The sequence below is a fragment of the Labeo rohita genome, chromosome 20 (genome assembly GCF_022985175.1).
Source record: "Labeo rohita strain BAU-BD-2019 chromosome 20, IGBB_LRoh.1.0, whole genome shotgun sequence".
Taxonomy (NCBI): Eukaryota; Metazoa; Chordata; class Actinopteri; order Cypriniformes; family Cyprinidae; genus Labeo; species Labeo rohita.
Window position 1 is genome coordinate 2,089,343 of NC_066888.1, and position 16,417 is coordinate 2,105,759.

The 16,417-nt window shown below is 41.7% G+C and overlaps 1 protein-coding gene across 2 annotated transcripts in view; it reads left to right on the forward strand.

Annotated features, from left to right (window-relative positions):
- The first annotated feature begins 704 nt into the window (after positions 1 to 704).
- The window catches only part of ccn6 (cellular communication network factor 6), a 28,524-nt gene continuing 12,811 nt past the window's right edge, over positions 705 to 16,417 (forward strand). Inside the window, exons 1-4 of one of the 2 annotated variants that reach the window (XM_051138912.1) lie at positions 705 to 776; positions 8,760 to 9,021; positions 9,312 to 9,551; positions 15,736 to 15,929. In XM_051138912.1, the coding sequence (XP_050994869.1) occupies positions 729 to 776; positions 8,760 to 9,021; positions 9,312 to 9,551; positions 15,736 to 15,929 (744 nt within the window). In that variant the 5' untranslated portion in view covers positions 705 to 728. The remainder of the gene's footprint in view (positions 777 to 8,759; positions 9,022 to 9,311; positions 9,552 to 15,735; positions 15,930 to 16,417) is intronic. The other variant, XM_051138913.1, reaches the window with a different exon arrangement.

The following is a 16,417-nucleotide window of genomic DNA, read 5'->3' on the forward strand; positions in this document are numbered from 1 at the left end:
TTCCCTCACTGCTGGACATCTATAATAAAAATATCTGAAATTGGGCAAGCAACATTATCAATGACTCGCAATTTCTTCACCCTCATGAAGGATGTGAAGAATTTCCGGAGCACTCACAGGATGTACTGTGTACTGTCAGGATCATGTCTTGTTTAATGTTCATCTGTCTGTCATTAGGTTCCCTGTTAACTCTGTGTATAATATTCCTATCTCATAGTGATGTGAAAGTGTTTATACTACTTGCATATCTTTACTTAGCGGATTAAAATTGTCTCCCGTGAATTATCTGCATCATGCATCTTTTTGTGTTTATGCTTAAAAAATTGTCAGTGGAGTAAGAAAAATAAACTTTATTTAAGACCTTCTCTGAAAATAATTGACCATTTATTTTGTTTTAAGCATGTTTTGATATTAAATAGATACTGATAAAGAAAATGTTTTTGCTGTCTTTAAAAAACTGATTCTACAAGGTGTGAGAAGAGAAAAGTACAGCAGAAGGCAAGAGTGAGAGCAGAGGGAGGGTGGAATATTTCAGATAGAGTTCTGTGTGAGTTCTGTAGGGGAAAGGTGTGTTTGGAGAACAGACAGAGGGGAGCTTTGTGTACCTCTCTCAGACAGGTCAGCTCTCTCTTCCTCTCCCTCTCTCTCTCTCTCTCTCTCTCTCCCAGCCTTCCTTCATTCCCTCATTCCTTCATTGAGGGTGCACAGAGCTCTTTTGCAGGCCGTATATGATGCTATCACTACTGTGCTGTGTTCTGCTGCTCTTTCTGAGTCAGGTAAGAGCCATCAATTCATCAAATAATCAAAGCTTAACCAGTGGCATCATTGTCTGCCCATTACCCATAATGACTAGTCTAGCTTGTCTTAAATATACACTAAAACTTTCGTGCTAATGAAAGTTGTAACTTTGCTTTGAGATTCTATATTTTTGGAGGATGTTATCTGTACATTGTTGACATGCATCTGTGGTTGTAGTTGATTGCTTTTTAGCATTAGCATGTAAAGACTTTTTAGTTCATGTCAAAGAAGAGCATTATTTAGAAGTAGCTGTCAAAGTGCTTATGACAGGTCAGGTTCTGAGTGATGTAATGCAAATCGGCTGCTATTTAAAACGTTGAGATGATGTGGCCTGTGAAATGGCATTTTATACAGCATCTCCTAAGAGATGCTTTACAAAATGTTTGCTTTGGCATGTACGTTCCGCTGTTATTTTGGTTTCACAAAATGAGCTCATTCTGTAAATTTTGACAGAAAGACTTCAGATTTTTGTTTTGACCTCTGGTGACCCTGGAAGCACTTATTTGAAAGAGATCGACCTGCAGTGAAACCTATGGTACAGAAATGATGATAATCACACCTAATTAAATTAAATATACTAAAACCTTTTACAAAGGCACTTATGGATTTAAAATATAATGTATTTGTTTAGATCTCTGTCATCTGGGTCATATAATGTTAATTATTATATGAATTACTTTATTATAAAAAAAGAACTTTAATCAAAATTTAATTTTATCAATCAAGTTTTGAGGAATAGACCGAAATTAAACTATTCATATGCTTATTATATTTATTATATACATTTATATAACATTATTTATTTAATATTAATTATTTTGTGTAAAGACTGTCTGCAGTGTTACCAAATAGATTAAGTCTCTTAATAATCAAAATACTGCTTTTAAACTATTACTTGAAATTACTACAAAATAGTAATAACAGTATGCCATACACATATTATGTTTCCACATACCATGTGGTTAACTCAATTGCAGTACCTACAATAAGTGGATATACTGTTTTTTGTGTGTGTGTGTGTGTGTGTGTGTGTGTGCTGACGTTACCAGTAATAACACATAACTGTCTGTGTTGGGTAATAGTTTTAAAAAATATGAAGTATTCAAATTAATATTGTTAAACTGCAGCTGAATGTAATGTATACCATTTAAATGGTAAACACATTTTCTCATCTGGTTTGGAATATTTAATACAGAATCACGCTTACACTCTAGCAATGCTTTTGTGGGTAATTTACTCAAATGAAAGTAAAGAAAGATAAACTGAAGAAAGTAAACTGATATGCTCATGTGGTACTTAAAAGCAAGAAAATGAAAGATGGGGGGTGCATATATAGGCTATTTATTTGCTGCCTGCAGAGTGTCAACACTGTAAATGCAGCTGGGTCAGTTAATGTTTTTCTTCCATAGGACACTATAACAGAAGCGCAGTCAGTAGAGCTGTGTGAAGGGGCCGCTTGTTGACATCAGCGTTGGATTTTTCCTCTGCCAGCCTTTGCATGACGATTTCCTGCTAAACTCACTGAAAGAGCCAGAGAATTACAGTAACACAGTTACTTAAAGTGTCATGAAAGGTGGGAAGGAGGAGGGTGGGAATACAGGGAGGGGTTCAACAACCAATAACCAAACACAGAACTACAGCTAACTCATTTTACAGATGAATGAGTATTGAAATGCAAGAGGCGCATTGCTGTTAACCCGTAACCATGGTACGCATTATGTTCTAACCATGAAATATTTTTTCACATAAGTTTTTATTACATGAAATAGCTTCAATTATACAAATAAAAAAAACTGTGAATGTACCACAATGGAAAATGGCCCAAAATTACGATTTATTTTTACAAAATTATGATTTACTTTTCAATTTAAATGCACATTTCTTTTAGAAGTTGATGTATCCCGCTTTAATTTCCATCAAAATCTGCCACACACACATACAGACACAAAAACAAGCACAAACACACTTATTATTACGGTCACTGAAGGCTAACTCATCCACACTGTCATCACATGGAAGAGGCAGCTCGGCACTTTTCCTATTGCGCCTATTGCGCTGTAAAATACTGTTGTATTCATTTTTTGCAAAGACTAAGTAATTTCCTTATTTATACATAAGTACACATATACTACAATAAACACTTCAAATACATAAATAATTTAAATCAAATTATTGATTTTACTATCTATAAAAAATCCTAATGGGGAAATACATTACTTCAATTCCACTGTGGTACAGCGTTGCCATATGGCAACATTGATGTTTTCTCATTTTACAGAAAATCTATGTTAGATAATATTGATTTCTGAATAAAAATATGTAATTTACTAACCAAAGATGACCACCTTTTACTGCCCGAAACCGCTCCAATGGCACATCCTCCATCACCACCCTCGATGGCGGACCAGCGCGGGGGTATACAATGGAGATGCAATTGTGTCCCGGCGCCACTTCCACCTGGCGGGGCAATCCGTTGTTCCCCTCCCAGGCCTGTAGGTACTCGTCGGCTCTGATCGGCAGTGCCTATGCGGCCTGTGGAGAAGCTGGCTCCGCCCTACACGCTATGGCGTTGTTACAGGTTCATCAGGGCAAGGCACTGAAGGATCTGTACGAGGGGGGTCACGACCCAGAAGTTCTCAAAGAGCTTTGTATCACCATGGACCTCACGCTACGTGTGAGGAAGGTGACCGGGCGGCCTCTGGGTCATGCCATGTCCACCATGGTGGTCCAGGAGCGCCATCTCTGGCTGTGTCTGGCTGACATGAGGGAAACTGATAAGATCAGGTTCCTCAATGCCCCCATGTCCCAGACCGGCCTTTTCGGCAACGCGGTGGAGAACTATGCCCAGCAGTTTTCCACTGCACAGAAGCAGACTGAGGCCATCAGACACATCCTGCCCCACCGTCCAGCTGCTGCCTCCACCCGGCCGCCGACGGCAGCACCTCAGCCTGCTCATCGCCGAGGGTGGCCCCCTGCCTCCACCACCGCCATCGCGGTCAGCCTTCTCAGAGGCAGCACCGTGAAGCCAGGCCCCCACTAAGACCAGTGGTAAGCGGAAGAGCAAGAGGCCCTGAGACGGGCGACCCAGAGATGGATGGAGCTGCTCTTTGGGAGAGAGGGTGAACGCACCAGAATCACAGGAGAATCTTTTTGTTTCCTTTTTTTCCCAACAAAAGACTCGACAAAAGAGAAGTTTCTTCTATCTCTTCTATCTTCTATCTCTGGGTCCCCTGGGACGGGGGTGTGGAACAGGCCAACCTCAGACCTCGCTCAACCTCCCCTCTCGCCAGTGACAGTGCCAGTGGCCGTTTGGAAAGTGCTATCAGACGTACTACTGCCCGAATGCAGGTAAGTGTCTCACACACTCCAGACACAGACACTATGACCCCGCTTCGGACCGGCAATGAGACGCCCGAGCGGGGTCCCTGCGTTCCCCATCACGGGGGTCCCTGTGTTCCCCATCGCTGCCCCACCGCGGGTACGTCTGTGGTCCCGCTTGTGCCGCTTGTACTTGTACTTGTGCCGCTTTGAAATGGGCACTTCACAGGCTACTGTTCAAAATGCTCATGCAGAAGCACATCTTCAGATGTGTCCGTCCTCAAGATTGGTTTGCAGCAATCGACCTGAAGGGCACATACTTTCATGTTTCAAACCTTCCGCACCACAGACCATTTCTGCGGTTCGCGTTTGAAGGGCGAGCATATCAGTACAAGGTCCTGCCCTTCGGGCTGTCCCTGTCACCCCGTGTCTTTACGAAAGTCATGGAGGCAGCCCTTGTACATTCAAGTGCAGGACAGTGGTCCCACTGAAACTATTTCAGAGGCTCCTGGGGCATATGGCAGCTGCAGCGGCAGTTACACCGCTGGGGCTGCTCCATATGAGACCGCTTCAACACTGGCTCCACGGCCGAGTCCCAAGGAGGGCGTGGCAACGCGGCACTCACCAGGTCAAAGTGACACCAGCCTGCCGCCAAACCTTCACCCCAGACCTTACGTTCCTCCGGGCAGGAGTGCCCCTGGAACAGGTCTCCAGGCATGATGTGGTACACACAGATGCCTCCACCACCGGCTGGGGGGCCACGTACGACGGGCAGACAGTGTCGGGGGTTTGGACGGGCCCTCAGCTACAGCCGATGTGCTGTCGCTCCCTGGAGAATGGAGACTCCATCCCCAGTCGGTCCAGCTGATCTGGAGACGTTTTGGGGAGGCTCAGGTAGACCTGTTTCCCTCTCCAGAAACGTCCCACTGCTAGTTGTTCTATTCCCTGACCGAGGGAACGCTCGGCACGGACACACTGGCACACAGCTGGCCGTGGGGCCTGCGCAAGTATGCGTTTCCCCCAGTGAGCCTTCTCGCACAGACATTGTGCAAGATCAGGGAGGACGAGGAGCAGGACCTTTTGGTGGCACCCTACTGGCCCACCCGGACTTGGTTCCCAGAACTAATGCTCCTCATGACAGCCCCTCCCTGGCGGATTCCTCTGAGGAAGGAACTACTGACTCAGAGAGGGGGCACCCTATAGCACCAACATCCAGACCTCTGGAAACTACATGTCTGGTCCCTGGATGGGACGCGGAGGTTCTAGGTGACCTACCCCAAGGAGTGGTAGACACCATCACTTCGGCGAGAGCTCAGTCCACAAGACATGCTTACGCCTTGAAGTGGAACCTGTTCGTTGAGTGGTATTCCTTCTACCAAGAGGACCCCCGAAGATGCCCGATCAGAGTCGTGCTCTCCTTTTTGCAGCAAGCGTTGGAGCGAAGGCTGTCTCCCTCCACCGTTAAAGTCTACGTGGCTGCTATTGCTGCACAGTATGACCCCATAGAAGGGAAGTCAGTGGGGAAGCATGACCTGGTCATCAGGTTCCTCAGGCAAGAAGGCTAAATCCGCCCCAGCCCCCCTCTGTACCCTCTTGGGATCTGTCCCCAGCACTATATCAGGCCCCGTTTGAGCCTTTGCAGTCAGTCGAGCTGAAGTTTCTTTCAATGAAGACTCTGCTCCTGCTTGCATTGGCCTCCATCAAGAGGGTAGGGGACCTGCACGCATTTTCAGTCGTCGAATCATGCCTAGAGTTCGGGCCAGCGGATTCCCAGGTAACCCTGAGGCCCTGGCCCGGCTATGTGCCCAAGGTTCCCACAACTCCCTTCAGGGACCAGGTGGTGAGCCTGCAGGCACTGCCCCCAGAGGAGGCAGACCCAGCCCCAGCTTTGCTTTGTCCCGTCCGAGCCCTAAGATGGTACGTAGACCGGACACAAAGCTTCAGGTCCTCAGACCAGCTCTTTGTCTGTTTCGGAGGGCGGCAGAAGGGGAATGCTGTCTCCAAGCAGAGTATGGCCCACTGAATAGTGGATGCCATAACCCTGGCTTACCAGGCACAGGGTGTGCCCTGCCTGCTCAGGTTGCGAGCTCACTCAACTAGAAGTGTTGCATCCTCCTGGGCGCTGGCTCGTGGTGCCTCGCTGACAGATATCTGTAGAGCTACGGGCTGGGCGACCCCTAACACATTCGCTAGATTCTGTAGCCTTCGTGTAGAGCCGGTATCCTCCTGTGTTCTCACCTCAAACGGGTAGAAGCACTGAGTGACCCCGGTTTGGGTCGGCTTGCAAAAACTGCTCCAGAGTGTCCATACAGTAGACCCTGTTGAGCTCCCCCATCCCTTCGGCAGCCAGACGTAGTGGAGCCTCAGGCGTCAGGCCCTCACTAGACGAATCCATGAGAACCGGTAGAGGGCTGGGGTCCATATGAGAGACCTAAGTGGATCCCATATGTGTAAAAGTCCACGGTATAGCCTCAGAGCCCGTGTTTCCCAGGAAATCGTCTGCCATTCCAAGAAGGTTACAATCACCTCCAATCTTCCATATGTTTCTGAAAAATGAGTCATGTGTGTAAATGCTTCGAAACCTCCTACAGGAAAGGTGGGACTTCCGCACATTCCCAGTGCTCCAGCTTCACGGAAGTGGGTAGTGCTATGTTATACAGTGACTAGTATTCTTGTTGCGAGCCTGGCCAGGAAGCGGGCACAGGGAGCTCGCTCAGGACACTGGAGGGGGACAGCAGCCGTGGCGCTTTGGTAGGGATCCCAATTCGTCGCCATGGCTGCTGTACCACCGCTGAACCGCCGGGTCACCGGCTCGGCTCCTCAGCAAAAACCTGACTATGCGCTGCACCTGCTGCATATTTATACTCGTGCTGTGATCAGCGGCAGCTGGATGCAATCATCACATGCCAATGTACATTGGCTCGTTTAGCTTACACTCGAAGTAGATTGGTCTCTCTAAGCGAGATCCCAATTCGTCGGTCACTGACATGGCGTCTCCGTTCCCTCCTTCAGGGAACGAGGGTTACATACGTAACCAAAAACAGTCCAGGCAGAGTAAGACAAGACGAGCGTTTGACATTAAAAAGTATATAAACTCTGTTATTTTTATGAAAATAACCAATCGTTACGCTAGATAAGACCATTCTTTCTTGGCTGGGATCGTTTACAACCACATTTGGGATCGTTTGAAGCCGCATTTAAACTGCATTTTGGAAGTTCAAAATTGGGGCACCATATCAATCCATTATATGGAGAAAAATCCTGAAATGTTTTCCTGAAAAAACATAATTTCTTTATGACTGAAGAAAGAAAGACATGAACATCTTGGATGACAGGGGAGTAAGTACATTATATGTGAATCTTTGTTTAGGAAGTGGACTTCTCCTTTAAAACACAATCATAATATCCCCATCCCTTTTAGGAGCACTTCAGTCTATAAACCAGTGACACACATTTTCTACCCAAAATTTACATTTTGTCATTTACTTAACCTCATTTCATTCTAAACCCGTTTGAAGTCTGAATTTGTGGTTTACGTCATAGCCTAGTCTTCTGTGAATCTGAGTAATGCATTGAGTCATCATGGTCATCTGGTGTAGGCCTACCGCTAATGCCATTATTTTGTATATTTTTAATATGAAGAAGATGCAATGGAATATTCATATTCATATTTATTTTCATATTTAAGCTTAAAGTTGTCATTATGTTGTCATTTGGATTGTTAATTCAAAACCCCACATTGATCAAATAACTATGATCTAAACACATTAAGGGCCCTATTTTAATGATCTAATCACATGGTCTGAAGCGCATGGCGCAGGTGCACTTAGGGCATGTCCAAAACCACTTTTGCTACTTTAACAACATGAAAAAATTTTGGTGCGCTAGGCACATGGTCCAAAATGGTTGTATTCTCTTAATACGTCATGTGTGAGTTTTGGGTATAACGTGCAATAAACCAATCAGAGTCTCATCACCATGGCGGATTCGCTATTTACATTGTCTAATTTGCAAGAGCAAAGAGAAAGGAAACAGAATGGAAACGGACCTGCTCGGGTACAAAGATTAAGCATGTGATCAGACTATCTATGGGAATAACAATCTTTTGCACTGCAATCCTTTCATTTTTAATATTTGGCTTGTTTGTGTGCTGCTGCACGTTCCTGTGTGTGTAATAAGCAGAGTGTACGCACGTTGTGCACCCGACTACAGGTGCATATTACTAACACACCCTTTAAATAAATAAATAAAAAATACTGCACCATTGACTTTAGACCAGGTTTTAGTTCATTAGTGACGCAATCGTTCTCAGTTGCCTCAAAATAGCAATGCGCCAACAATGCGCCTAAACACACCTTGTGGCAAACCATGGGCAAACAGACGCATATGCTATTTAAACAACATGGCGCTGGATGTGCAAATTATGAAATTAGCAAAAAATACTTGCGTCGCATTGTGCCGGGTGTATGATAGGGCCTTTAGAGTGCATAGCAAGGAAATGAAAGGCAAACAATAAAAGCATGATACTAATGATTCTTACACGTATAACTACAAATTAGTTCACAGAGTGTCTTTGTGGTATCAATGCGATTTCATGATCTCTTTGATCCCAGGGTCTTATTTTCTTTTTGCATGTACTGCAGGGTGCTGATAGCAGACAGAGGCAGCGGAAAGAGACGGGCCTGGTGGAGAGGAGGCAATTCTGTAGCTGGCCATGTAAATGTGGTGTCCGGCCGCTGTGTGCCCCTGGTGTCAGTTCCATCTTGGATGGCTGCGGCTGTTGCAAAACCTGTGCACGGCAGATTGGGGAATCATGCAACGAGAGGGACGTCTGTGACCCTCACAAAAGCATGTACTGTGATTTTTCCAAAGACCAGCCGCGTTATGAAGTTGGAGTCTGTGCTTGTGAGTGAGCATTTTATGAAAAACCTGGTGTGCTTGTTACAATCAAAAAAATGTTATTAAGAAGCTAAATTGATTTTAGAGAATACAGTGGAATGATAAGAATCCTCGCACATGATATGATATGCAGAAAAAAACACCAAAATTTGTTCTCGTTTGAGGTAAATTGTGGCCAGTAATTCCCTCGTTTTAATTTAGTTAGGATGATTTTTTCAACCTCATGACCACAACTGGATATTTTGAATTGAGTTTTATTTTTTGTACTTTATAGTTAATCCTGCATATTTTTGCAGACATGATGGGGGTTGGTTGTGACCTGAATGGGGCTCACTATGATAACGGACAGTCCTTCCAGCCCAGCCCACTCTACAAGTGCACTTGCATTGCTGGAGCCATCGGCTGCACTCCCGCCTTCATCCAAAAGCCGGCTGGAATGTTGAATTCTGCTGCTCTCCAGGGCAGCTTGCCAGCAGGACTCAAGAGCAATCAAAGCCCCAAACACCAGCAGGACACTACCTACAGGACCATGTCAGGTAAGTGTGACTGTGTGTTGACATTAAAAATGACAGAAAACAGCAGTCATAAAAAACTTCACATTGATTGATTGATCTGAGAAAATAATTCTCTACATCAGGGTTTGATTAGATTAGCATGTGATTTTATTGGTTAATACTATTTTTCACTGCCCACACAGGGTTAGTTTAGTAAGCAGCAGTCCGTAATTTATTTTTTATTTTTTTGGTTAAAAATTATACAAAATCCATTTTTGAGCTAGTACATAACCATCTCAAAACTATCTCCTTACTTTAGCCCGATTCACAATGATTAGCTTATAATAATGTTTTCTAATTTGTATGGTACTGGTATGTTTTTGCAGGAAATTCGACCATGCCGCTGCGTCATTACGTCACGTCTGTAAACATAAAGAAGGCGCCCTGGCTAGATATTGCTATATCGCATATGAGGACACAGGTGGCGGATCATTTATAGCCTTTTCTTACAGCAGCTGGAATAATCAAGCTTATCATTTTGATGGCAGATTGTAATCCAAAAAAGATTATGTTATTATGAAATTATATATTATATTATATTATGGAAAGTTTTGTATTTTAAAGAGAACCGGTTCTAAGAAAGAATTTGCGATAACACTTTATTTTACGGTGTCTTAACTAGTTGCTTATTAGCATGCATATAACTAGAATATTAGCCATTTATTAGTACTAATTAAGCACATATTAATGCCTTATTCTACATGACCTTATTCTACATCCCTAATCCTACCCAATACCTAAACTTAACAACTACCTTACTAACTATTAATAAGCAGCAAACTAGGAATTTATTAAGGGAAAAGTTGTAGTTAATGGTGTATAAGCGTTCCCTATTTTAAAGTGTTACCTAATCTGCTTTTTGGGCTAAAACAATTTCTTTATACACTACCGTTCAAAAGTTTGGGGTCAGTAAGACTTGTAATAGTCTTTAAAGAAGTCTCTTATGCTCATCAAGGCTGCATTTATTTGATTAAAAATATAGAAAAAAAACAGTAATATTGCAAAATGTTTTTACAATATAAAATAATGTTTTTTATTTTAACATACTTTAAAATAGAATTTATTCCTGTGATGAAAAGCTGAATTTTTATCAGCTGTTACTCCAGTCTTAAGTGTCACATGATCCTTCAGAAATCATTCTAATATGCGGATTTATTATTAGAATGATCAGTGTTGGATAATATCAACAGTTGTGCTGCCAAATATTTTTTGAAACCTGTGATTTTTTTTTTCAGGATTCTTTCATGAATAACAAGTTTAAAAAGTACAGTGTTTATTCAAAATATAAATATTTTATAACAATGTAAATTATTTATTATTAACTTTTAATAAACTTTTAATTATTAACTTAATACTTCCTTGGTGAATAAAAGTATTAATTTCTTAAAAAAAAAAAAAAAAAAAAAAAAAAAATGTACTGACCCCAAACTTTTGAACGGTAGTGTATATAATTCGAATTGTATGACAATTAGATCAGACTGTACAGAAATTAAAATCTACATGTAACGCTAATACACTCTACATACACACAGTCACGCAATGCTGGTGTTGATAACTTTAACAGTGTGAGAACAAAGTATAACAATAATAATAATTTGCATGGTTTGATGTGATATTCCAAGACATAGGTTACAATCTGTGATTCCTAACAGTGTGTTTCCACTGGCATGTAGTGAGAGCGTCGGAGCGAGCATTTTCAATTCATTCCTACGCATTCAAACGCTTGCGTGGTTGCATTATGGGATCGAAAGCGGCGCGGAGAAAGAATTAAGAGCAGCTCAGAGCATCTAAAAGGTTGGCCAATCCTGGACTCTATGCAAATCTCGAGTGAAAAACGCTTGCCGACAACCAATCGATGTAAAAAGAAGGCAAGGCAAGATTTTGACGTATGTCCCCAAGTGTTTGCTGAACTGGTGGATTACTGAGCTGAAATCACTTGTTGTTGAAGTCAAATGTTTTATTTAGGTCTGTCTCTATAGGCTACTTTTCAAAATTTTGAATTTTAGGTTGTACCTACATGGCGACAGTGAACTGTTTAGTTTGCAAACCACCGTTAAACATGCATCAAAAGAAGATGAAATGCAAACAGGGTGTAAACATTGTTTTCAGAGGTGTGCTCTGCCCTAAATTTCACACTCCCCAAAGCAGTGGAGTTGTAGCGTTTCTAGCTGCACTGAGCACAGATTTGACACTGTAGTGGAAGCACACCGTAAGTACAGGATCCACACTTGTGCGGTGACTGAAATCCCCACAAATATTAGATTCATCTGCACTGGAGCCGTGCCGGTGCACAACCCACAACCCACATATTCTGCAAATATCTGCAATTGCGGGTTTTCAAAGAGAGATGGCGACAAAGAGGCAAAACGTACAGACTGCAGCTTTAATCTAAATAATTTCAGAGGTGAAGAGGGTCATTCGATTTTGATAAACAACAAGACCGAGGATATTAGGAAAGTAACTATTGTAGGTACAATTTGATTTTGACTTAAAAGGAATGTTCCAGGTTTGATACAATTAAAGTTAGCATTTTTAAACTTAGCATTTGTGGCATAATGTCTGTTATCATAGCAAACATTTGGAGTGTATATTTACACTTTTTACAAAAGTGAAAACTCTAACACTTACTGTAACTCTGACCACCATTAAGCCAGACAGAATTATAAAAGATTTCAGTTATGTAATCTCAGTTACATATATAACCTTGGTTCCCTTAACAGGGAACAGGGGTTCGGCAGCTGACGCTGAGAACATAACCTGGTGTGATGACTCTCTAAAGCCCATATAGAAACACACCAATTTATTACCTGCTGACGCTGATGCCGCCCTCCCTGAGGTGCCAGTGCTGTGTCTATGCACTTTGTAAATAGGCAAGGTGCAATTCTGAGAAATTCTGAGAAACCTGAGAAACTTCCTTTGTCTCTGAATGATCTGAATGATGTGCAGATCTATCATGAAAAACCACTCTCCTTGGTGTTCAGTCTATGTAAAGTCTAAAATGGATTGCAGACCTCCATTTTTTTCTCAGCACTTAAAAGTTCCAGTGGTTAAAGCCGACTCCCTCCTAGAATAAGGCACTTCCTTTATGGCTCCTTTCCCCAAAAGCGAGAGGATCTCCTGTCTTAAAAATTAGGCTTTCCCTCTTTCTGTAGCTCAGGATTAACCATGTCCTTAAGGACATCTGTTTGGTAGGCCTGCAGAACCACCATGGTATGCAGTGCCGCAACAGTCTGACTGGCAGCCAAACAAGATTTATCAATCAGCACCGAAGTTGTTCTGCATGACTTGTATGTGAAGCCTCTCCACAGCACGCGAGACAACTTCAAGCAGCTCCAGATAGGGTGACAAAGGCAGTGCCTCTTGACCGCTACAGAGAGCAGCTAAACCGCTGCTGAACTCTTCAGAGTCCCAAAGGCAGTGGTCATAAGAATGTCATCCAGAGACCACATCCATGCTTACGGGCTGGGACATAATAACATCTTTATAAGCAAATTAAACCGGTGAAATAGGGTTTACAAAAGGACCCAGAGAGCTTTACCTCAAGTGATGGGGTGTAGCCAGTCCCCCATTTTCCTTTAAAAGGTTGACAGAGAACTATTTTCAAATACTTCTAAAGTACTTCTAAAAATCTCACAGTGCAGTGGCAAAGCCAGCATGAGCTTGATGAGCACCCAAACACTTGACACCATGCTTGTCCTCAACTTAAATAAAGATTGCCAAAAACACACTCCTGAAATAACACTGTGTTCCCCTCAAGAAGTATTATCCATTCAAAGAGGTTGCTAAACAAGAAATCTAATCCTGATGCATAAAGAAAACTCATAGCTACTGGGCAAGATAAATTGCTTCCTAAAAAGAAGAAATCTGAGGAATCATGCCAGGAATGATGAGGTGCTGGTGCAGCTCATATTGCTACCTCTTGTTAAAATCATGGTTTCTATCCTGGACCTTGGAGGACACCTTTAGTGATCAGCAGGTTCAGTTTGGTTAGTGTTGGGGCTAGGTGTAGGGGTGCGGTTGCATTTGATACAAAGAGCCAAAGAGTAAAGTGATACGCCAATAGATCTGTCACATTATTAATTTAAAACCATGCATGAAAGTAGACTCTGAAAAATACAGCTGTATTTTTACAGTGTTTCAGAAGTAATTCTGCATATACTCCTAAAATATACTGCCTGGTCCACTTTTCTTTCATTCTAAGTGCTTTATTGTGACAGTTTTTTAATGAAATTTAAGCTGTTTGTTGTAATTAAATTGACAGCATGTCACAAATTCTGTTAATAGAGCTTTAATTGTACTGAATTTGGAACAATCAGTCTTTTAATTGTATGTGGGAGATACTCCGATAAGTCAGATAAGAATGAGATATGTTACAACAGAGTTGAACTTTTAACAATCAGAGCAGTTCATGTTGCTGTCCTTGAAGCCTTAAAGGGTTAGTTCACCTAAAAATGAAAATGAGCCTATAATTTACACACCCTCCAGGCATCCTGTATATTACTCACTTCTTTCAGACAAATCCAATCTGAGTTATATTAAAAATCATCCTGGCATGTCCAAGTCTTCATCAGTCCAAAACAAGTCCAATGAAGTGCATCCATCCATAATAAAAAGTGCCTCACATGGTTCTGGGGTTGTGTAAAGGCCTATTGTAGCAAATTTATGTGTTTTTGTAAGAAAAATATTCATATTTAAAACTTAAGAATCACTTTAATCTAGTTTGCAAGCTCTAGGCGCATAAAGTTATACGTCGGCGCCGCATGGAAGTGACAAGGCTACCAAGGGGAGACTGGTTTTCCTTTGCTAAAGTAAGAAAACTTTGCTTTCCGTCCTACGTCATCCACCCAGAGCTGCTTCCAGGTACGACCAGTTGGCGCAAGCTAGATTAAAGTGATTATTACATTTTAGATATTATTACAAAAACGCATCGATTTGCTACAGGCCTTTATTCACCCCCTGGAGCTGTGTAAGGCACATTTTAATGGATGGATGCAATTTATTGGACTTGTTTTGGACTGATGAAGAGAAACACCCACCCATGCAATGATAAAGCTTGGAAATGCCAGGATTTTTTTATATATATATAACTCCAATTGGATTCGTCTGAAAGAAGGAAGTCATATACACCTAGGATGTCTGGAGGGTGAGTAAATTATTTGGGTGAACTAACCCTTTAAGAAAATGTAGATACACTTTAGTTTAAGGACCAGTTCTTGTTATTACTTAGTTGCTTATCAGCATCCATATTACTAGTGTATTTGCTGTTTATTAGTATTTATAAAGCACATATTAATTCCTTATTCTGCATGACCATATTTTAGTTCCCCTAATCACCAAACCTAAACATAACTATTTCACAATTCACTAACTATTGATAAGCAGCAAATTAAGGTTTTATTGAGGCAAATTGAGTCCCAAACTGAAGTGTGAGTGAAAAATGTAACATTTTGTTTCATAGGTTCACTCTGGAATTCCTTAGAGACTTTTAGAATAGCAGTTGCACATCTGAAGAGACCTTCATTAAATAAATTACATGCATTTATGCCTCAACTACAAGTTGCCATATGAGGACAAATTTTGTTCACTTACTGTAAGTAAATGTCATTCGTCAAGCACATACATTTACTAAACCAAAGAAAATGTATAGTAGTGTTGACATTGATTTCAAACATCCATACCAAAAATAATCCACTTATGATTTGCTAGTTATCTTTGAAGAACAACATGTACCTGTACAGTGACACTGTACTGACATTATCCATAACTAGAAAACAGCCGGTCACACTTTATTTTAAGGTCCAGTTCTCACTATTAACAAACCAATAACTACGGCTTTTGCCTCAAACTTCTAATTTGCTGCTTGAAAATAGTAAGGTAGTTGTTAAGTTCAGGTATTGGGTAGGATTAGGGATGCAGAATATGGTCATGTAAAATATGTGCTTTGAAAGTACTAATAAACAGCCAATATGTTAATAATAGGCATGCTAATTGACTTTTGCTAATTGACGTCATAACTAAACAGCTCCTAAGTAGCTGTAACAGATCAATAACTATACAGTATGCAAAGACTCATTGTTCCTGTCAGAATGTGAAGTCTGGGGTGAGGGCAGATGTTTGAATGTATGCTGTGGGATGACATAGTGCTTTGTGACTGTAACACTGAAAGCTTACAGGGATCCTCCCTTAGCCTGGAAGAAGAACTGTTTGGTCCAGACCACACCCTGGTCACCCTGTTCACGCACCTGCAGCATCGGCATCTCCGTACGAGTCAACAACGACAACAGCAAGTGTGAGATGAGAAAAGAGCGCCGACTCTGTCTGCTTCGACCATGTGATAAAAATGTTCTGAAGGGACTAAAGGTAAGAGATCCGTCCTGCTGAAACTTCACATGCTGGGCAAGGTTAAACTAGAAATTCTGTCATCTAAACACCCTTCACGCCATTCTGAACTTGTATTCAGTCACCAATAAGGACATAAATGTAGCCTATGTAATTCATATAACTTAAGTGATTTCATCCGAATATTCAAAGGGCAAAACGATCGTACTGTATGCATGAACAAATCAGAATTTTAAGTAAATCTAATCATTGTTTAACTTTTGATCAACAATCATTGTCTGAATCACTTAATGTGACACATCAATAGCCAGGTTTCCATCCAAAGGTGCGCAAAATTGAATGTTGCATAAAAACACAATAAAAAAATCAATAAATGCCATCACTGCTTTTTTGTCTTGTAAGACAGTTCTCGGAGGCAATTATACAGAAATACTTTGATGGCAAGCTTTGCTAAGGCATTTCAGAATGACCATAACAACATTTCAGATGCTATGCAATGAGATCGGTCT